At 42.6% G+C, this 23,626-nt stretch overlaps 1 protein-coding gene across 1 annotated transcript; it reads left to right on the top strand.

The window, feature by feature from the left end:
- Window positions 1-5,702: 5,702 nt before the first annotated feature.
- Window positions 5,703-5,918, top strand: LOC116628313 (small ubiquitin-related modifier 2-like). Its single transcript, XM_032398573.1, has one exon. The coding sequence runs from the start codon at window positions 5,703-5,705 to the stop codon at window positions 5,916-5,918; it is 216 nt and encodes a 71-aa protein (XP_032254464.1).
- The last annotated feature ends 17,708 nt before the right edge of the window (window positions 5,919-23,626 follow it).

The raw sequence follows: 23,626 nt of genomic DNA on the forward strand, positions 1-23,626 counted from the left end.
ACCCCAAATTAGGAAGTTACCTCTTGAACCAATGGGTCAAAGAATAAATCACAAGGGATATTAGAAAATATTTTGAGAGAAATGAAAACAAAAACACAACATACCGAGGGGCACCTGGGTGGCTCAGTTGTTAAGCGTCTGCCTTCGGCTCAGGTCATGATCCCAGGGTCCTGGGATCGAGCCCCACATCGGGCTCCCTGCTCTGCGGGAAGCCTGCTTCTCCCTCTACCATTCCCCCTGCTTGTGTTCCTGCTCTCACTATGTCTCTCTCTGTCAAATAAATAAATAAAATCTTAAAAAAAAAAAAAACCACACACACAACATACCGAAACTTGCAGGATGTAGCAAAACATAAGAGGTAAGTTTTACAATGAAAAATACCTATATTAAAAAAAAAAAAATCTCAAATCGACAACCTAATTTTACACTTCAAGGAACTAGAAAAAGAACAAACTACACCAAAGTTACCAGAAGGAAGGAATAATAAAGATTAGAGCAGAAATAAACAAAATAGAGAATAGAAAAAAAATCAGCAAAATTAAAAGTTGTTTTTTTAAAGATCAATAAAATTGACAAACCCTTAACTAGACTAAGAAAAAAAAAAGAAGACTCAAATAACAAAACTCAGAACGAAAGAGGAGACATAACTGATACCACAGAAATAAAAAGGATCATAAGAGACTAAGACTATTATCAACAATCATATGCTAACAAATTTGACAATCTAAAAGAGATGGATAAATTTGTACCAACATACAACCTACCAAGACTGAGTCATGAAGAATTAAAAAGTATAAACAGACCTATAATTAGTAAGGGGATAGAATCAGTAATCAAAAACCTTCCAACAAAGAAAAACTCAGGACTAAACGGCTTCACAAGAGAATTCTACCAAATATTTAAGGAAGGAATTAACACCAGCCTTTTTCAAAATCTTCCCAAAAATTAAAGAAAAGGGAACATGTCTAAATTCGTTTTATGAATCCGGTATTACTCTGAGATTAAAATCAGACAATACTAAAAGAAAAGTACAGACCAATATCCCTGATGAATATTGATGTAAAAATCTTCAACAAAATACTAGCAAACTGAATTCAATAGCACATTAAAAAGATTAAACACTATGACCAAGAGGAGTGGGATTTATCTCTGGAATGCAAGGATGGTTTAACTTACAAAAATCAGTCAAGGTAATATACCATATTAGCAGAATGAGGGGAAAAAACCCCATGTTTGCCTCAGTTGATGTAGAAAAATATTTGACAAAATTCATTACTCTTTCATTTACTCAACAAATTAAGATTAGAAGGAAATTACCTGAACATAATAAAGGCTATACGTGAAAAGCCCACAGCTAACATCATAGTCAATGGTGAAAAACTGAAAGCTTTCTTTTTAAGATCAAGAACAAGGCAAAGATGCCCATTCTCACCACTTCTATTCAACAAAGTACTAGATGTCAGAGTAATTAGGTAAAAAAAAGAAATAAAAGCCATTCAAATTGGAAAGGAAGAAGTAAAATTATCACTATTCACGATGACATGATCTTATATGTAGAAAACCATAAAGACACCACTAAAAAACTGTTAGATCTGAGAAACCAATTCAGCAAAGTTGCAGGATACAAAGTTAACATGCAGAAATGAGTTGCATTTCTATACACTAACAATGAATATCCTGAAAAGGACATTAAGAAAATGATACCATTTACAGTAGCATCAAAAGTAATAAAATACTTAGAAATAAACTTAACCAAGGAGTCAAAGGACTTGTATGCTGAAAACTACAAAACACTGCTGAAAGAAATTTACAAAGACACAAATAAATGGAAAGACATCCACATTCATGGATCAGAAGACTTAATATTGTTAAAATGCTAATACTACCCAAAGCGATCCACGGATCCAATGCAATCCCTTTAAAAATACCAATGGCACTTTTTTTTTTTGGCAGAAATAGGAAAATCTATCCTAAAATTCATATGGAATCTCAAAGCACCCTGAATAGCTAATAGCTAATAGTTCCCATCTGGGAACTCTGTGTGGAGGGCGAGCTCTGGGTGACTGAGACACTTCCTGCCCCTCTTCGGGACCACTCGGTTGTTACCGTGCAGATAACTCACTGTTGAACACCACCTATGCATGAGGTGCTGTGCTAGAATATGGGTGGGGAGCAGAGACTCCAGTTGTAATCTCAGGGGAGCCGGTCAAACAAAGTATAGAACCCAGAAGCCCAAAGGGACCCTTTGTGACTTCTCACACTTCAACAGTCCCTTTCCTCTTCTGGGCAGCGCGGCCATGACACCCAGTTCACAGGGCGGTTTTGCAGACAAAATGAGATCAAAGATGTGAAAGTGGTTTTTTATTTATTTATTTTATTTTTGTAATCACTTATTTTACTTACAGGGTGAGTGCTGGAATCTGGGCTCCATAAAACGCCAGGGTGGACGTTCTCAATCCTGAGTACATATTTAACACTACTGGGGAATTTTTTTTTTTTTTTTTTAAACATCCCTGTTGATCTCCTCCCCTCTGAGATTCTCATTCAGTCGGTCTGGGGAGGGGCCTGAGCGTGGGTATTTTTTTAAAAAGCTCTCAGTTTTTTCAACTGGCAGTCAAGATTGAGAACCGTCGCGTTATGGAACACAGGAGAGAAGGATGTATTCAAACTGGTAGGATGAGACACGCTCATGCAGAAGGCTGTGTTTGCTCTAGACCTTCAAGGGACATGTAAAATTTGGGGAATCGTGTTTTGGACCAAGCAACATGTACACATAATATAAAATTCAAAAGTCCAAAAGTATCTGTCATGAAAGGGTGTATCTTCATCTCTCTCTCTCTCTCTCTCCCCGCCCCTTCCTCTGCTCTCTCTGGAGCAAATGTGTCTTCCCAGTTCTTGTTTGTACTACCAGAATATTCTTTCAGTTGCTCTTAAGAAACTTGTCAGTTTGGTAACGGGAAAGGAGAAAAAAGGAACGGGTGTCATTTTCTCTTGCACCCCCTTCCACTTGACACAGAACGGCAACTATGTGGGAATAGCTTGATTGAGGAAGTTCGTCTAATAAAAAACCAAAAAGTTGATTTTCAGAGTGGGGCTTTTTTTATTTTTTGGAGGAGTGAGTGGAGGTTGCTATTTCTTTCTTCCTGTTGTAGTACATTCTGAGTAGCTCGATGTTTAAAATGGCACTTTTTATTTTGAGAAAACCGTAGATTCACATGCAGTTGTAAGAAACAACAGAGAGAGAGCCCATGTACCCTTTGCTTGTGAGCCTTAATTCTAATTCTGGTGCTAATCAGGATCTTTCAAATCCAGTTCTCTGGTACACCAGGTTTTGAACAACTGTGCCCAGGAACTGGGAGTGAGCTTGCTGGGGAGGGGTGGGGAGTGGAGCGGAACACGGTGTTTCGGTTTTCCCGCATGGTTGCTGGGAAATCAAAACTAACATGTGAACGTGCTTACTTCTTCATGGTGACAGGTGCTGCCCCTCTTTGTTATCATGTTCCATCCGTGTGTGTGCTGTGAGTCATGGCCACGCCAGGCGAGGGACGCCAACTGGAACAGAGGCTTTCTCTAGTGGAGTCGAACCAGCAATTTCTACCTGTGTCCAGGCTCCAGGTCAGGAAGTGAGCCCTGCTCTTGCAAATCCCATCTTTCTGATTTCCAGACGCACAGGAACAAACAGATGTAGGCAGCAAGCCATTCCCGACTCTCAGTTTTCCACGTTGTTTCTGATCTGTTACTGAATTCTTATATAATGCATCCTCTCTGTTAAAAGAATCATAAAAGAATCACAAAACGATAATAGGGGAGCCCCGGGCCCTTCCCTGCCTCCTCCTTTTTGAACTGGACTGGTTGGTAGGGACACTTGGTTGGAAAGCTTAAAAGGGGGTTGATCTTCCCTATTTACCTGTGTCCTGCATGGCTGGTGTTTTACCGATTGAAAATGCTAATTGCTGGGGTTGAGATTCTGTCAGCTGTATGCGATTTCTTGAGTTATATGTCCCTGCCCTATGGATGATCTTGGCCCAGCGTCTGGCTCTTACCCTGACCGTTAGTCCTTTCCGCTGCAGTAATACTTAGTGTTTCATGTGGTGCTTTCTGGTGAGGGAGCAGGTACAGACACGTTGGGCTTCATCACATATATTCCTCAAGATTTTTAAGGTACACAACAGGGGGAAAGAGTGGAACCCAACCATTAATAAACGTGATCCCTGGGCTTTTGTAACTACGTGAAATAGAAAAGCATGCATATGTGTGAAATTCAGGCACGTTCCTTTCTCTGTGGATAAAAGCTACCATTTACTGGGTGCTTAACACAATCTGGCAGAATCTTAATGTTTTATACGCATGATCTCATTTAATCCCTACAGCAGGTCTGGGAGACGGGCTATTATCATCTCCATTTTATTGTTGGAGCCACCCATGCTCACAAAGGGGAAGTGATTGCTCAGGGTCCACACGGCTGGGAGGTGAGGCAGGGTTTGAATCCAGATCTGTCTGGCACTGGAACAGGGACTCTTAACCTATTCGTGCTATGTATAGCTAGAGAAGCCCTTGGACCTCTTCGTAGAATAATGTGTTTAAATTCAAAAAATAAAATACAAAGAATTGCAAGGAAAAGTAATTGTATCGAAACATAGTTATCAATTGTGATATGCGGCCTTGGGGGGGGTGACCCTCAGTGATCCTGCTTTTGGTATTTGTGCCTTTGACGAATTCCCTCCCCCTGGGCAAGTGCTCCTCGTGTGCTCGTTCGGTGCGGACCTGGTACCTCTTTTGCGAAGCGGCAGCTGAGGAGACTCCAAGGACAATTTTATAACTTTTTTGTACGTAGCTGTTACATGTAGGGCAATCTGTCTTTAAGTAGGGATAAATTACTCTAAAAGAAATGAATCCTAGATAGTTTTCCCTTCAAGTCAAGCGTCTTGTTGTTTAAATAAACTTCTTGTTTAAAAGGGAAAAAAAAAAAAAGTGGGGCAAACTGTGCTACCTGGGTCCTTGCAGAGGATCATACTGAGCTGGACCCAGTATGATCCCATTTCTAACGACAAAACATGACAGAAGTTATGGGATGTCACTTCCGAGATTAGGTTATAAAAAGACCGGCTTCTTGGGTGGTTTTTTCTTGCTCTCGCTCGGGTTACTTTGTACAGCAGGAAGCCAACTGCTCTGGCCTGTGGTAGCTCCATGGAGAGGCCCATGTGGCAAGGGACTCAGACTTGCCCACAGCCACGTGTGTGAGCTTGGAAGCAGATTCTTCCCCGCTCAGCCTCAAGAAGACTGAGATCCTGGCTGACACCTTGATTCTGTCCCCGGGAGAGAACCTGACCCAGAACCACCTGGCTAAGCTGCACCCAAATTCCTGACCACACATACTGTGAAATAGTAAGTGCTTGTTCTTTTCGATCACTAGTTTTGGAGTAACTTGCTACGCAGCAATGAGTAGCTAATACGTCGACACATTAAAAGAAAGCAAATTTGGGATATATGTGTGGTATTTAGTGATGAGAAAATATGTTCCCAATATATGCATTTTAAAGTTAAAATTGTGTATTTTAGAAGACACATCAATATGGAAGCTGTTGCTCTTTAGCTTGAATAAGAACATTAAAAAGTGGGGCAAGTGCTCCTCGTGTGCTCGTTCGGTGCAGACCTGGTACCTCTTTTGCGAAGCGGCAGCTGAGGAGACTCCGGCGCTCGCCATGGCCGACGAAAAGCCCAAGGAAGGAGTCAAGACTGAGAACAACGATCATATTAATTTGCAGGTGGGGGGGCAGGAAGGTTCTGTGGTGCAGTTTAAGATTAAGAGCCATACACCACTTAGTAAACTAATGAAAACCTATTGTGAACGACAGTTGGAAATGGAGGATGAAGATACAACGGATGTGTTCCAGCAGCAGATGGGAGGTGTCTACTAAAAAGGGAGCCTGCTACTTTACTCCAGAACTCTGTTCCTCCAGACCAAGAAGACATTCTCAATTAGAAAGTCGCAATGTGGTTCCAGCACATCCTGACTACTACAGGATAGTTTTCTCTATTCTTTCCTTTTCCCCTTCCCCATTCCTTTATTGTACATAAAGTAACTGTGCATGTGCACAAGCATATTGCATTTTTTTTTAACTAAATGGCCAATGGTATGTTTTGATTGACATCAAATGGAGATGGGATGGGGGAAAATACTTCTTCTGTGAAAATACCCCCCTCTCTCCATTAGTGGCATGCTCAGTCAGCTCTTACCTTTATATTCCAGTAAGTTATTTTGCTCTCACTGTTTAACAAAAAAAGAACAACAGAAAAATCCTTGCATACCTTGTTTGATTGGAGAATTTTAATGTTTTTCATTTATCATTGTAAAACCAAGGACAATTTTATAACTTTTTTGTACGTAGCTGTTACATGTAGGGCAATCTGTCTTTAAGTAGGGATAAATTACTCTAAAAGAAATGAATCCTAGATAGTTTTCCCTTCAAGTCAAGCGTCTTGTTGTTTAAATAAACTTCTTGTTTTAAAGGAAAAAAAAAAAAAGTGGGGCAAACTTTGTAATAATCACATCTTCTAGTTTCCGTATTTGATGGTGTGCTACCTGGGTCCTTGCAGACCCTGGAGAAGCTGCCCCTCCCGGGCTTAGGAACTTCCCAGAGATGGTAAATGACATTTCACATGCAAACCAATCACTTCAGAGCCCATACATACCCTCTCCCACTCCACTATCCACTATCCTCTGGCTCTAATCACCCCAGGCCAGGTACCAGACAACTAGGGAGAGCACCTACGTCCCAGAGACCACTGAACTGACTCAAACGAGCCAGTCCTAACCCTGCCCACCCTGCCTCACCTGGTCCTTCCCCTTCTCACAAAAGACTCTTGTCCATGTTTCCCTCTTACTTAATCTGCCTCCTGACAGACCCCAGTGCTTCCCTTGGGACCCTACCCCCAACCCCACGGTATGATGTACCCCTTCTCTTGGGAGTCGTCAGTGTGTTATGGACTGAATGTGTGTGTCCCCCCCAAATTCAAATGTGGAAGCCCTAACCCCCAGTGGGTCTGTATTTGGAGATGGAACCTCTAAGGAAGTAACGTTTAATGAGGTCATAATGCTGGGGCCCTGATCTGATAGGATTCGTATCCGACAGTATCCTTGTAAGAAGACACGGAAAACTCTCTCTCCCTCTCTCCCTCTCTTTCTTTTTGCTCCTTGTGCACATGCACCGAGGAAAGGCCCTGTGAGTACACAGGGAGAAGGGCACTGACTGTCTACACACCAAGGGGAGAGCTTGCACCAGATACTAACTCTGCTGGCACCTTGATTGTGGACTTCTACCCTCCCGAACTGAGAGAAATGAATTTTATGTTGTTTAAGCCACCCAGACTGTAGCAGCCTGAGCAGATACATATAACAAAACAGCTATCTTGTCAATGGCAATGGTCTCCTGATCTAGGGGCCTGCCATAGCTGAATAACAATGAAACCCATATTTTAAAACAACAAGGCAATACGCATGTCATACTAGACTTTCAATGCATCTTAATTTTTTGTTTTGCTATTATGAGGGCTAAGAACACTGTTTCACAAACATATATTATTGCGAAGGAAATGAAACCTCCCATATCTCATTTTACAAAGCAAACACAGGTGGCTTCTTGCAAGGAACACCAGAATCATCCAAGACTTAAGTACAACTCTATTTGAAATAAGTATTTTGTCAAAGATCAATACATTAGCAATAGATCAATAGATTGACTTATATTAAAAAGAAAATGATTATAAATTCATGGTCAGCTTTGATGCCATTATGATAGAAATAAGTTTTGAAAGAGTTCTAAGTGTTTGTAGATGTCCTCAGCTCAGTTCAGATATTCTCTCTTTTTAAAGAAATAGAGAACTTTATAGATATGAAGGAGCCAAGAAGCAACGTATATCTCTGGACAAGCGATGTAGAATGTGGGACATCTGGGCTCATATGGCTCAACAGCAGTGATACACCAGAGTACTGCACCACACGGGATCTGTTAGGGGTCTGAACACCTCCGTACATTTGAAGCAGTGATGAGTGAAGTGATATTTCAAGATATCTCTAACAACTGAATTAGATATGAGAATATCTTGATTTCTTCTGGTGAAAACGTCATGGGTTCTGTTAAAACGGCTGGAGCTTGTTGCCTACACTCATAATCGAAATGCTAAATTTCATTTTAAGGCTAGTGAGAATAAAGATGTATTTGTCTCCTCATCCTTGTTCTGGGACCCCAGCTGAGAGCCCTGCCTTCGAGCCGTGCCACTCGTACTTCCTTTTCCATGGTTAGGAGCTAGGGGCAATGAACTACCCACGAGCTTAGTCCTCACAGTTAGAAGTACCCAAGCACGGTAGCGTCAAGGGTAGTAGACCACAAGTGTATTTCCAACAGAGGATTACAGAGACGGGAACTGTAGCTATGCTCCCAAATGTGTGACTTTTCTAATAGTAGGCAGAAGAGTGATCACACAGGGTTTAACCGGAGCTGGGCCAGCAAGGGAAGGGTCCTTGGTGTGTTATAGGGGCCTTTGTGGCCAGAGCCCTAGAAAGACCAGCAGAGACCTTGAGACGGAAGAGATGATTTCTCCCTTCTTCCCCTTCGATGTGATTAAAATTTAAATCTATGCCAAATCATAAAATAATTATTAGGCAGCCAAAATTTTGATTTTGGGGGGGAAATATTTAATTATTTTACCCAAAACATTGTTTGGATGCCTCTGCTTTAGTCGTCTGTTGGGTAATTCAGCTCTGGGTAGGGTATGGCAAAGGAGGGAAATCCATTTTCATCTTGGAGACCAATCAAGCTCCCTGCCCAAAGGAGCAGAGGGTCCCAGTGATGGCACCTGGTTGTAATGTGTCCTCTCCCTGGATCAGTGATCTGCTGGGTTGCCTGGACAGGGAGGGCTGATCCAGGAAGAGCACACATTAGCATGAGATGCCGTTCCTGGCATAAGAAAGACACCAGGACCTGTGTTTTCCAAAGGCACAAGCTTTGTAGAAATCAACAGATAAATGGCACTTAAGTTGAACACTGAACAATTAAAAAAGACCAAGAGGGGCACTTGGGTGGCTCAGTTGGTTAAGCCTCTGACTCTGGATCTCAGCTTAGGTCTTGATCTCAGGGTTGTGAGTTCAAGCCCCATGTTGGGCTCCATGCTAGGTGTGGAGCCTACTTAAAAAAAAAAAAAAAAGACCAAGAAAATCTGCAAGTGGTAATAAGAACTATGAACCAAGGAGGCCCATCCCAGTGCATTTGACATAAACCTCGAATAGCTTGACAAACACCCTTAACAAAATTGGGAGAGGGCAGACAGCAGAATTGGAATAAGGATTCCACTCACACAGGAACAAGGGTGATTCCTTTAGACGCCCTAGAAGACTGGAAGAAAGGGTCCCACCAGTTCCCACCAGGGCAAAATACGGATGTGTACTCGAAAGCCAACACCTCTCAGACCTTTGTACTGACGCACCATTAAGGACAGAGAATTGGAAACCTCTGGGAGTTTGGAAGAAATAGGCCGAAGTAGCTTATTTTGAACTCCCTAAGTTCAAAATTTCTTTGAAAGTTCATGCTTGATTTAAAAAATATGTGTAGACACTGCATTTTGCTCCACAAATACATCTACAGTTGTTTCAGGATAAAAATGTTTTCATATTGCGTACTACCACATAAAGTCATCCCTGTAAGATCTGACCCTTCCTGTGCATTTTCCCACCTTAGCCTTCCACTGCATATCCCTGGGAGTACAGGTCCCCTAATTTGAGAAGTAGGACCTTGAGTTATGTATAATTAAATGGAGATGTCTACATGAAAAAATTCTCAATAAATCCTTGTTATTTTCGTAAAGAAAATAAAGAGCTCCTCCAGGAATTTATCTATCATCTATCTATCTATCTATCTATCTATCTATCTATCTATCTATCTATCATCTATTGATATATTTATTATGTATATATGTGTCTATATATGCCCATATGTAATACAATATAAATAATAATATATCATGTTATTATATTAATTTCCGGGCTAAGTGAACACTACTTGGCTAATGAAAAATTTACATTACTTACACACAAGGTAAATAGTTGTCCTGTGCAGAATGTTCCCTTACTGAGGCTTATGGAGGTTTTAAGATATGTCCACAAATTCTTTGATATGCTTCCTTTCAAAAGGTGGAGCCCAATTCACCTTCCTTTGAATGTGGGCCAGACTTAGTGACTTGCTTTTAATAAATGGAATGTTCTGGAAGGGATAGTATGTGACCAAGCTAAGTCATAAGAGCCATTGATGTTTCTATCCCAGCTCTCTGGATTAGGTGCTCAGGGGGAATTGAGTTGCCACATTGTGGGGAAGCTCTAGCGGCCTGGGGATAAGCCCGCGAGGAGATGCTCTTGTCAACAACCAGCACCAATGGGGGAGGTACGGGAGAAAGTCATCTTTAAAAGTGGCTCAGCAGACCCCAGTCAAGTCTTCAGATGACTGCAGGCTCAGCCAACATGTTGATTGCAAGAGACTTTGTAGCTGTTTAAAGAGAATGAGAAAGATCTCTATGAAATAATATGGAATAATTTCCAGGGTATATTGTTACATGAAAAAAGCAAGTTCAGGTGGGTGCATCCACTACTCTACATCTTGTGAAGGATAAAGGAGATCATGTAATGCATGCATACATACATAACACACTGCTGTGTTAGTCTAAGCCTATCCACAGTGGTGCTATCAGCTAGGAATGCCTGGGCCCGTATTACCTGTAGCGAGCCTTCATAGACGTTTCCCTGACTATGGCCAATGTTGTCGCTGAACCAGTCCTTGTAGGTCTTATGACTGCAAGATGCACCTCAGCAACAACCATCAGAGAATTTTGAATAACAAGATTTATTACTCACAGGTCATGAAGGGCATGAGGCATGCCTGGGGCCACACAACCAGTTTGCAGGTGAAGGGAAGGGGAGGAAGTGTGGACCTGGGGCTTTGCCTTTGTTAGGGTCCAAGGGTGTGTTCCCAGGCTTTCATGGGTTCACTCTTCACTGACGAATTTAAAACAGAAAGAAAAGGAATTAGGAAGTGGGAAGGGGGAAGCAGGGTCACTTGAGTGTCAGTTCTCTAGGTTACCATGGGCTTTCTTAAAGGGCAACTGCCTGGGTGGGAGTAGCCTGGTCGGTTAGCTAGTAGCTGCCATTCAGTTAGCAATGTGCTTATTCAAGATGGATGTCTTTGAAATGGATGCCTGGACAATCAAGAGCTTAACTCAGGCTCTTACACGACAAACACTTATTTACGCAAAAAAAAAAAAAAAATTAGAGAGACCAGAAACTAATGAAAATGGCCACCCATAGGGGATGGAGAGGGGGCGTGGGGGGCAGGAAAGAGGAAGGGGATGCAGATGTTTCTACATAGACTTTTTATACAGTTGTGACTTTTGAACCATGTAAATGTTCTACATATTCAAAAACACAATTAAATAAAAGCAATAAAAATTGCTAAAATTGAGCACAAACAGGAGCATATAAACTCTAACTGTATATCCAATGGATAACATAATCCCACAAAGAAAAGTATTATTTTAAGCAAATTTTAATAGAGTATCCTGATTGTATATATTTAGTGGGATATATTCTAAGGATATAAAGAACTGCAAAGAAATTTTAGACTTCTCCCAGTGGGTGCCTTGTTAGTAGTAATATTGGTATCATAATTTTGAAAATATTTTATGTATATTATAAAATAAAGAAATAAGTAAACACATTAACGTTTTTAGGACCGTGATTTTCAGTGCAGGAGGAAGCAAATATAAATGTGAAATAAACTCAGTTAAGAAAAAATTCTTTAAATATAAATTTGAATTTTAAAATATCCATATGAGCTTATTAATTAAAAGAAATATTCCATATGTCCACTGAAAGAGTCTAGAAATGATGAGACTCCAGTAGTAAGAAGTATGACTAGCACCCAGATCTTGGTTTCTGAGAAACATCCCTCTCAGGAAAAAGGAGCAGGACTTCAAGAAATGGCCAATTCCATGTCCGGGGTCAGGAAAGGACCATGTGAACCTAGAATATTTTGTTGTGTCAGAAAGTAAGGAAAGAATAATATAAGTAAAAAATCATTTTGTGCTCCAATGTAATAATAAATATAGGCAAAGACCACCAATGAATTAGGTGAAATTTTTTTAGGGAATGGAATATCCCCAGGGTGCCAAAGGATCACCCCACAGATCGTTTACTAACTGCAAACGGGAGAAGTACTGTTCCCGCAGACAGACCTGGCACTCACCATCTTAGCCAAGTGACCACACTTAGCATCATTAATAACGCAGCATCTTCTGCTTCCTGATGAAATCGCTGATGGAGTACAGGTTTCTCCCACTATCTGAAAGCAGAATGGGTTCCTCTTTGAAACCTTTTGTAAACTGAAATGGCATAAAGCAAGAAGTATCTCCTGCTTTCTGAAAGTTTGCTTCATGCTGCTTTGCCTTTATAAAAGACCTACAGGGTCTTTTAGCTGGGTAAGCGCATGAGGGGTGGAGGTGGGGGGAGGGGCAGAGGGAGAGGGGGAAGCAGGCTTCCCGCGGAGCAGGGACCCCGATGCAGGGCTTGATCCCCGGACCCTGGGACCATGACCTGAGCCGAAGGCAGACGCTTAACCATCTGAGCCACCCAGACGCCCCCCAGCATGGTTACAACTTTTTTCATAAAAGCAAAAATCCTCTTTGGCTTTCTTTTGGTTAGCCAAAACAGGTGCTACTGTAGGTCTTTTGTGAAGTGGCATAACGTGAACTTTCGGAAAGTGGGGGATACTTGTATTTCACCCCAAAATGTTCAACCTAGATCAAATTAAATTAGGCCTTAAGACTAACTTCTAGTTTGATTATGATTCCACTTTAAAATGTCAAAGGGAGGGGCGTCTGGGTGGCTCAGTCGGTTAAGGGTCTGCTTCTGGCTCAGGTCATGATCCCAGCGTCCTGGGATTGAGTCCCGCATCGGGCTCCCTGCTCAGCGGGAGCCTTTTTCTCCCGCCTGCTTGTGCTCTGTCTCTCTCTCTCTCTCTCTCTCTCTCTCTCTCTCTCACTCTCAAATAAATAAATAAAATATTTTAAAAATAAAATGTCAAAGGGAGTAATCATTTACACTTCTAAGTCAGATTCTTATTAAATCTCTTAATTTAAAAACCACCATATTTATAAGTTTGATTTATTAGATTTGTGTTCATTATTTAGATTCCCAGGAAAGTTTTAATATTAATCAAATAGTTCTATATTTATGAGGAAAATAAAATATTAGATTTATAAACGTACTTTGAAAGGTTTGGGGGAGTTTATTTAATAACATTTATAAATGGCATCATATAATATTTAAGGGCCTTCAAAGTGGTTTTTAAAATTTTCTCTCTTTATAAAAGAACAATAAAAATTCTAAGTTGAACTTAAAATCTTAAGGTAAGCTAAGTTTTTAAATTGCAACACTAGTAAATTAAATATTAATTTTTAAAACTAACCTCTGAATAATCTTTTTCTATGCACAAAAGCTAACCTCAAGGGCATCAAAAGACTCACACTGACAATTTATATTTGAACTCTGTGACTCCTGGATAATGTGCACGGCATGCCTCCTGGAATTGGAAGGACCAGGTATAATGGGTTAAACTGCACTCAAAGGTCGAAAAAATGCAGCATTCTCCTTTCCTGTAACTATGCTCTGGTTCTGAAAGTGCCATTTCCCCTGATGAGAAGATGGGATGGTGGAGTGACGGTAGATCACTGAGCATACACTTTCTGATTAAAGATGATATCAGAGACAACTTCTGGGTTAACCCAATCTCTTTGGCGTAAGTGCTCTCCCTCCCCCAAGCCAAAATGGCTTCTGGGAGGGGAAAAGTTCAGGCATCCACGTGGCACTGGGTGGAGGGATGACTGGCCCATAGCAGAATTTTGTTTTACCCAGTGGCCCTTACTGGGGGCTCTGGTTGCAGTGCCTTATCCCACGTAGGCCAGGCCATCGGTCTCTGCTTTGATTGAATCCTCCTGGCACCCAGCACCAATTTTGCGTTGACTTGGGTCTCTGCAGGTCCACCAGGCCTTTCTACTTTTGCCCACTCATCCAAGGCACACAGGAAGCACCCTACCAATGGACACCCCCATTGTCTCGGGGAGACTTTCCAGGCTCTGCTCTCTCTGTTCTGCTTGTCTCCTACTCCAGACCTTTCCCTTGGGATTAAGTTGTTGTCTCCTTGGACCATGTCCTTTATATCAGACTGAAAGCTGCTTTATGGGTGGCTGAGGCTTAAGTCTTCCTTTGCTCCTGCCCCAGAGTCCTGGGCCAGCCCTTCTCATTCCAAGTGGAGTCCCTGGCCTGGCTCTGCAAAAATAAAGTATATCAAATCTATGAATGTCCTGGATTGCTTAAGAATTCACAAAACAAGCCTGCCTGGGTGGCTCAGTTGGTTAGGTGTCCAACTTTTTTTTATTTTTAAGATTTTATTTATTTATTTATCAGTGAGATTGAGAGAGAGAGAGAGAGCACAGGCAAGGGGAGGGGGCAGAGGGAGAAGCAGGCTCCCTGCTGAACAAGGAGCCCAATGCGGGACTTGATCCCAGGACCCTGGGATCATGACCTGAGCCAGAGGCAGATGCTTAACGACTGAGCCACCCAGGCGTCCCAGGTGTCCAACTCTTGATTTTGGCTTAGGTCATGATCTCAGGGTTGTGGGATGGAGCCCCACATAATCGAGGAGGCTGCTTAAGATTCTCTCTCTCCTCTCCCTCTGCCCCTCCCCCTGCAACGTGTACTTGTGCTCTCCCTCTCTCTTAAAAAAAAAAAAAAAAGAATTCACAAAACAGCATTTGAAAAAGATGTAATAAAAATTGTTAGGATCCATGAAAGTTATAGGATATTAATTCTTTCAAAATAAAAATGCTAAATTTCTTTCTGATAAAATTAAAAAAATAAACACTTAAATTTTAAATAATTTGGAAGAGAAGTTGAACTATAGATCAGAGCCACTATTAGCCAAATGGTGCCTTTATGAAAATTAGAGGGCGGCTGTCTCCTCTGAGGAGGGGTAGAGCCTCAAGCAGGGCTCACGGCTTGGCGAAGGAAGTGGAGCCCACACTAAATTCAGTTCCCACTCAGCCCTCGGCTGGTTGCCCCTGGGCAATAAACATCCGGCCCAACAGTACACAGTGGCCTGATGGAGATGATGTTTCAGTGCAGAGTTTTTCTCACTGTCTGACTCTGGGCAAACACCTCAAACCCTTAAGGACCTTAAATGTCCATATAACAAAGTGAAGCAGTGGTTACTGACCTCTGAAAGTTTTCTCAGAATGTAGAGGAAGTAAGTACTAAGTGCTAGCCATAAGAGGAACTGGTCAGAGAAGTAGAAGTGACATGAACTCATGGGAAAAAAGTAATCTGGTTATTCTAGGGTTCATGGTAGGGAGGATTGGACATGATCAGATAGATAACGTAGATTTTGTTGAGACAGACCTGAAATATTTTTTTTAAGATTTTATTTATTTATTTATTTATTTTAGAGAGACGGGGGGTGGGGAGTGGGGGGGGAGGAACAGAGGGAGAGGGACAAGCAGACTCCTTGCTGGGTGTGGAGCCCGATGCAGGGCTCCATCTCATGACCCTGAGATTATGACCTGAGCCGAAATCAAGAGTCAGACGGTCAACCAACTGAGCCACCCAGGTGCCCCCAGACCTGAAATTTTTTGATAAATGGGAGGAGTCCCTGGACAGACCCTTAAAGGGAAGATGACAAGTGTCTAGAAGAAGTGCTTTAAAATCAAATTCTAAATCTTGCAAACAAGGATGATCTTGGATAGGAAGAAAAGGGAGAATTATCTAAAGTGACACACTTAGCAGCCTAGTAAATTCTCTAGGAAACTCAGCTATCAAAGGACATGCACAAAAGATGGATGAGAGTTAGTTTCACTTGGCCCTGAACTGAAAGACAATTGTCAGGAAGCTCAATCCTTAGAGTGATGTGATGCTTGTGAAAAATTTCCAAGGCAATAAAAAGGACTTAAAAATCAAATTTATTGAGATATAATTTACATACAATAAAACACATACATTTAAGTGCAGTCTGATGACTTTGACAAATGTATATCCCTGACAAAATACACAACATTTTCAACAACCTCGAAGTTCCCAGTGCCCCATTGCTGTCAGTACCCCCCAGCCCCCCAGGAGACCATTGATCTGGTTTCTGTCACTATAGATTAGTTTTGACTATTCTAGAACTTCCTATACATAGAATCGTACAGTCTGCCTGCCTCCCTTTGTTTTCTTAGAAAAGACTAAGAATAAAGAAAGGGTTTGCCCTTAGAGCTAAGGATTCTGAGTTAATAAAAAATGAGGAAGCGTGGAATTCCTTTATGCTGGGCTAGCATGCTCTGAGATGCAGGAGGACTTTTGAGACCATGTGTGTAAAGCCTGTAGACCTTAAAATTGAAGCCTCATAAAACTCATCAGCCCACGGTTCCTGCCCCACAAACTCCTACCATTTCCCCATTGATAAGGAGGAAGGAAAAGGCAGTGGAAGTTATTTAAAAACTGTGCAGGACCACCAAGCCTGGCTGTTGAAGGCTGGTTTCAGAGTTTTGACTATAGAGATCATATAAGGAAGATAACTGCCTCCAATCTAGAAGAGGAGCTGACTTGTTTTATCTGTTCATGCTATTTGACCAAACCAATCACGACTGAATGTGATACTGCTGAGTGTCTCCTAAGAAATTGGAAAGAAGACTCCCATTGTGTCCCCTGCGCTGAGTGCAAGGACACTTCGAGTTGATAAATCCTAGGTATCTCAAATGGGGATGATGACTCAGGTAGCAAAGGATCTAGGACCTCACTTAATGGATTTCAAGATTACCAATGTGAGATATGGCAAGAACCAACGCTAATGTCCTCTGTGGTAGAGCGGGGTCCCCATGTGAGACCTGGCTTTGATCCCAGGACCGCAAGCTTCACATAGGCTTTGCTGCTGAGAAAGCCAAAGAAATCTCCATATGATCCAATAATTCCACTGTGGGGTATCTACCCAAAGAAAATAAAAGCACTAATTCAAAGTGATACATGCATCCCAATGTTTACTGCAGCATTCTTTACTATAGCCAAGATACAGAAGCAGCCCAAGTGTCCACTGATAGATGAATGGATAAAAAAGATGTGATATATAAAAACAATGGAATATTATTGAACCATAAAAAAGAATGAGATCGGGTGCCTGGGTGGCTCAGTCGGTTAAGCGTCTGCCTTCTGCTCAGGTCATGATCCTGGGGTCCTGGGATCGAGTCCCACATCAGGTTCCCTGCTCCGCGGGGAGCCTGCTTCTCCCTCTGCCTCTCTCTCTCTCTCTTTCTCTGTGTCACATGAATAAATAAATAAAATCTTTAATAAAAAAAAAGAGAATGAGATCTTGCCATTTGCAACAACAGGATGCAGCTTGAGGGCATAATGCTAAGTGAAATAAGTCAGTCAGAGAAACACAAATGCCATGATTTCACTCGTATGTGGAATTTAAAGAACAAAACAAATGAATGGAGAAGAAAAGAGATAAACAAAAAACCCCAGGCTCTTAACTACTTGGAACAAACCAGTGGTTTCCAGAGGGGAGGTGGGTGGGTGGGAGGGGGAATTGTTGAAATAGGGGATGGGGATTAAGAGTACACTTAACATGATGAGCACTGAGAAATGTAGAGAATTGTTGAGTCACTCTACTGTCCACCTGAAACTAATATAACACTGTATGTTAATTATACTTCAATTTCAAAAACCTCAAAACCGTAAAAAAAAAAAAAAAAGAAAGAAAGAAAAAAAAAAAAGAACGACTGAATCCACTCTGCACTTTACACAATTCTAAAGGTCCTGATGTCAATTTCCCGTTCCTTTCCTCTAAGGAACTGGCCATAACGGCTAACCTCTGTGGCCAGAGGAAGATTTCCGGGATGGCCTGGATCCTCTTTTCGGCATTTTACACTGCTCTCATTGCACAGTTTAGGGATGTCGGCTTCCTAGTTCTGGGTCTTCATTGTACATAAAAGTGGTTCTTGCTTTTTTGCTTCAGCTCTTGCTCAAAAGGGTCTGTGGCCACTGAGTCTTTCTCCATTCCTTTTCTTGCGAGTGTATTCGTGCCTGGGAAGGAGCAACGTGACTAACGTTTACAGCAAAGACTCTGGACTCTCTCTGGTCATGGGGACAGAATCCCAGCATCACCATTTACCACATGGACGACCTGGTGCCATTACTCAGCCTCCTTCTTCCTCCGTATCCTACTGGTAAAATCAATCACTAAGTGTAAAGTGCTTCATGCACTGAGTCCTGGCACACAATGGCACCCTAGGGGTGTGGCTCTTACCATCAGTTTCTCCTGACAGACACGTAGGGGAGAGACCTTAAGTCTTCTCCACTTTTTATTATATTTTAAGAAGAAAACCAGTAACAAGTACTTCTATACTTTATCATTCTTAGCATGTCACATGACCCACCTCTCCATTAGGTAACTACAGGTGCCGGGTCAGATGGCTGCTGGGGTTGTTTTGAAGTTTAATGTGCTTGAACCTGTGATTCCAGCATGGAAGAAAATTGCTTCTTTATTGTCCTTTTTCTGTGGTCTGCCTTCTAAACATTTACCTGATTATTAGTCTTCCTATATGAAGAAATAAAAGCATTAAAAATAGAACTGAAATAATCTTTTATTTTATTTTTATTTTCTTATTTTTTGAAAGATTTTGTTTATTTATTTGACAGAGAAAGAGAGAGAGCACAAGCTGGGAGGGAGGCAGGCAGAGGGAGAGGGAGAAGCAGGCTCCCCCTGAGCAGGGAGCCCGACACGGGGCTCGATCCCAGGACCCCGGGATCATGACCTGAGCCGAAGGCCGATGCTTAATCGGCTGAACCACCCAGGCGTCCCTGAAATAATCTTTTAAAGAAAAAAAAGGCTCAGTGGGCAGCTGTTGAAAGAAAGTCTGAAAGAGTTTCCACGTTGCCTGAGCATTATATTTATCTATATACTATTTGTTCCCCCTGAAAAGTTGTAGATTATTTACTGGTGTTAAGATATGTTGAACATTCTGGGGAAATTATTTTGAAGTCAGGTTTGCTTATGACGGACTTTATGGAATTTGGGGCCATGAGGCTGCATCACGTGAACTATTGATCCGTTGAGTTTGTGATAAATATTTTACCATCTGATTGGAATCAATACTAGTAGCTAAAATATATAGAAAATTTAGAGTGGCCTTTATAAAAAAAAAATTACACATAGATTGACATACTTAATTCGATCCTAAAGTAGAGCCCAAATCAGGTAAGATCTGAGCAATTCATTTTTCTGTTTTCCTGTACTCGTAGGCAATGCAGCTGTGGGAATGGGGGCAAGCCAACAGGATTAGAAGGTTCTGGTTTGCCTGGGAGTTGCCTAGCTGTAGCACAGGAAGTCTCATGTCCCAGGAAATAGTCCCAGGCAAAGCAGGACCTAGCTAAGGGGTAAGGAGGCCTTGCATGCCAGCCTAGAAAGGTCTGAGTTTATCAGTACAGTTATTAACCACAACAGGGAAATAACTAGGGTGGACACATACGCATCAGATACTGTCCTCCCGCTGTGAGTTCCCAGGAGCCTCTTCTCCCAAAGGAGGAAAGAGGAAAAGCGGTCATATTTATCTCTCCCCAAATTGCAGATTTGCCACTGAGGATCTAGAATGCCATGTATCATCCTCAACATTCACGTCATGGTGAGCTCCAGCTGGACGTAATTACGTGTCTTTCGGACCAGGGTTGAGGGTTTTAGCACCTTGTGCCCCACAGGGAGATAAAAGATAATAGTGGTTAAGATTAGGGGCTGGCACTCAAATCCCCGCTCTTCCCCTTACTGTGTGTGTGTGGGGGGGGGCGGCGGCCCAGAATTCCTCTCCCTGTGCGGCTCTGGTTAGGGTGGGCCACAAGACACCCACCCTCTTCATTCGAGGACCTCTGAGTCTGTAAATTCACTTAGCTCAAGAAACTGAGGAAATGGCAGTGAGTTCTCAGTAAAATAACTCAAGCCCGGTCTCTGGCTACCAGAGTTAGAGTTTTCCTGTGGTCCGGATCAAGCCATATGGCAGCCTGCCCAAGTAGTCTGATCACTTCGCTGCTTGCAGATCTTTGTGAGCCAAAGCAACCTGGTTACTGATATGTCCCTGCCGCCCTTTACAGTGCATATGCCCGCACAGCTTGTTTTTGGCTGTTGAACGCTGCCAGTTGGGGACGCCTGGGTGGCTCAGTCAGTTAAGTGTCGACCTTCGGCTCAGGTCATGTTCCCAGGGTCCTGAGATCAAGTCCTGCATCGGGAGTCCCTCAACAGGGAGCCTGCTTCTCCCTCTCCCTCTGCCTGCTGCTCCCCCTGCTTGTGCTTGCTCTCTTTCTCTCTGTCAAATAAATAAATAAATAAAATCTTTAAAAACAAATGCTGCCTGTTGGCCTCTGATACTCTGGGTTCCCGTCATCCCATCCCACTGAAATCAGCTAGCCTATCGAAGAGAGCGGCCACAGAGCCTTCCAAGAACACAGACGCCTTAGTGAAGAGAGACGTCTTCTGGACCTTTTCCTGGAACATAGCTGGGAGGGGGATGCGCAGGTTGCCCATGATAAATCCAGTCCAGTGTTCCTAACTCCTTAAGGCTTTGGACTGCCTCCTCCACATCGTGCCGGGAAGGCTGTTAGTAAGCACACTCCCAGCAGTGAATTTGGCCGGGCCCTGTGTTATATTTCCCACTTCTTGTTCTCCCACACATGTTCCCCAGGTTTCTGATGATATATTAGAGAAGTGTGGCATGTAAACTATTTCTTCCTGGGTCAGAGTGCGTACCCAGCCTCTGGGAACAGGCTGAGATTTCACCCTAGCTTATGCATCTACTCTAAAAGGAGGTGGCTGGGCTGGGCCTTGAGGAGAATCAAAGATCCCTCCAAGAAATCTGCCCCAGACGAGGTTTTCACAGGTATTTAAGCAAAGGAAGGCTAGTTTGCTTGGGCTTAGTTTGTGCACTGTTTCCACAGGAAAGAGAGGCCCAGAAACTGTAAATTCAACCATTGTTATAATTCAGCAACCTAGATAATTACATTTTATGTTTCGTTTTCAGCAATATCAGCCCTCTGGGTAAAAAGAAAAGATTGTTTAAGGGCTGTCATGGAAGCTTTCTGGCTTGAGAAAGCTGAGTGTTCAAAGAGTCGCATTTGTCATTTTACAAGTATTCAGGTGCCCTCTCCACACCCCATCTCACACCACACTCCTCATTGTCCTCATCAACTGCCTCAACAGTCAAATGCAGCGACCACGTGGGCTGCTAAGACCCTTGCTTCCGTTTCTACTTCATCACAATCAAACACGGGTGATGATGTGGCTGTGATGTCCCAGCATGCCAGGGATTCCTAGCTTCCCATTTCTCATTGGCAAGGAGCTCGGCGCTCAGCTCTAACCAAAGAGCATGACCAAGCCAACCCCCAAATCCCACCTTTGCAGGTCTCCCTCCTGGGGCTGCTCTCAGTGCCAAATCTGTATCCGTCAGAGTGTACCAGGAGAGTCCAAGCAACATTTGAACAGGGAAAGTTTAATATAAAGAATTATTAACTAGGGGTGCCTGGGTGGCTCAGTTGGTTAGGTGTTCTACTCTTGATTTCAGCTCAGGTCATAAGCTCAGGGTCGTGAGATCGAGTCCCGTGTCGGCCTCTGTGCTCAGCGCAGACTCTGTGCAGAGTCTGCTTGAGATTCTCTCTCTCCCTCTCCCTCTACCCCTACCCCTGCTCATGCTGTCTATAAATAAATAAATAAATAAATAAATAAATAAATAAATAAAATCTTTAAAGAAAAGAATTATTAATGATAACAGGGTAATAACTATAAGGAATAAAAAGAATGCTAAAGAATGTCCTAGTGTGGAGAAAAGTACCCAAGGAAAAAATAAACTTGGAAGGGGTCCCCTCTCCCAGAGCTGGGACTCAAACCTGGTTGGAGGAGTGGTTTCAGCCCACTAGATGGTGACCAAGTTGCTGGGTGGCCCTTGGCCGGAGCTGGTCTATAGACACTGGACAAGTAGGGAACACCCTCCGGGAGGGCAGGAGGGCTGAGCCTGGCCAGGAAATCATGGCCAGGACTGGCAAGCAGGAAACAACCTCTGGGGTACGTGTGGGCGAGGTTGGCAAGCCACTCTAAGGTGCAGGAAAATGAAGGCTGGAGGACGGGACTGTGCAGGGATTTAGGGCATCAGGAAACCCATTTTCCAGCTAAGAATCTTGAAGCCTAACGTCAGGGTGGTTGCAGCTAAGTGGTCGCTGGGCTGCAATGGGGCTAAGGGCTTGCCCTAATGTGCATTAACGCTATATTAGTTTACTAGAGTTGCTGTAACAAAGCACCAAACTGGGTGGCTTAAACTGACAGGAATTTATTTCCTCATAGTTCTGAAGGCTAGAAGTCCAAGGGAAAGGTGTTGTCAGGGTTGATTTCTTCTGAGACATTTCTCCTTGGCTTGTAGATGGTTTCTTCTGATGTCTTCACATGGTCTTCCCTCTGTGTGAGCTCTTCTTCTTATAAGGACACTGGTTATATTGGATTAGGGCCCATCCTAATGACTTCATTTAACCTTAATCATCCTTCTAAAGACCCTATCTCCAATACATTCACATTCTAAGGTACTTGGGTTTAGGACATCAACAGAAGAATTTTGGGGGTTCACAATTCAGTTCTTAACACTCAGGAAGGAGCATTATTGGATGTCCCCAGCACATGCTGCTGACGGCCACATGTAGAAGCAAGAAGCAAATAGAAACATGCCTGAACCAGGAAGAGGAGCCCTTCCTCCTGCAGGGTCCCTCCAGCGCCCTCTACTGACAAAGCTTCATATCATGCTCATTACCAAGGAGAAATGCTTACAGGGTCCACCTCCATTATTGCAGAGCCAGTAATGAAGACTGAATTTAGAGCTGAGAGGCAAAAATTAATAATTAGCACACTGGTTATTCATTTCTGGGAGCTTCCTGATATTCTCTTGATAAGTTATCTGCCTAGATTGACTAGTTTGCAAGTAGTCACACTGACACATTTGCTTTAGCTTCCCAATTTTCTTTTAACAGTAGTTGTGCATATCTTCAAGTTATCGTTTTGAAAGTGAGAGACCAAATTTTTCCCAGTATTTTATAATTTTGATAAGTGTTAATTAAAATCATCTGAATTTATAATGGTTATGGACTATGGAAAGAAGACCAGAAATCTGCCCTTCCGGTTGCTCCTTACATCTGATTCATCCCTGGTTCAAGGTTGATACTCTTGCTGTTCCTTCTCCTGGAACATTGTTGCTCCAGTTACTTTTTTTTTTTAAAGATTTTATTTATTTATTTGAGAAAGTGAATGAGAGAGAGAGAAAGAGAGAGCACAAGCAGGGGGAGGGAGAGGCAGACTCCTCACAGAGCAGAGAGCCCAACATGGGGCTCAATCCCAGGACCCTGAGATCATGACCCGAGCCGAAGGCAGACGCTTAACTGACTGAGCCACCCAGGCGCCCCTGTTGCCCCAGTTATTACACAGCTTCCCCCATCACATCATGGAAGCCTCTGTCCAACTGTGATTCAGAATGGTTT

Source organism: Phoca vitulina, unplaced genomic scaffold, assembly GCF_004348235.1.
Source record: "Phoca vitulina isolate PV1807 unplaced genomic scaffold, GSC_HSeal_1.0 scaffold3, whole genome shotgun sequence".
Lineage (NCBI taxonomy): Eukaryota > Metazoa > Chordata > Mammalia > Carnivora > Phocidae > Phoca > Phoca vitulina.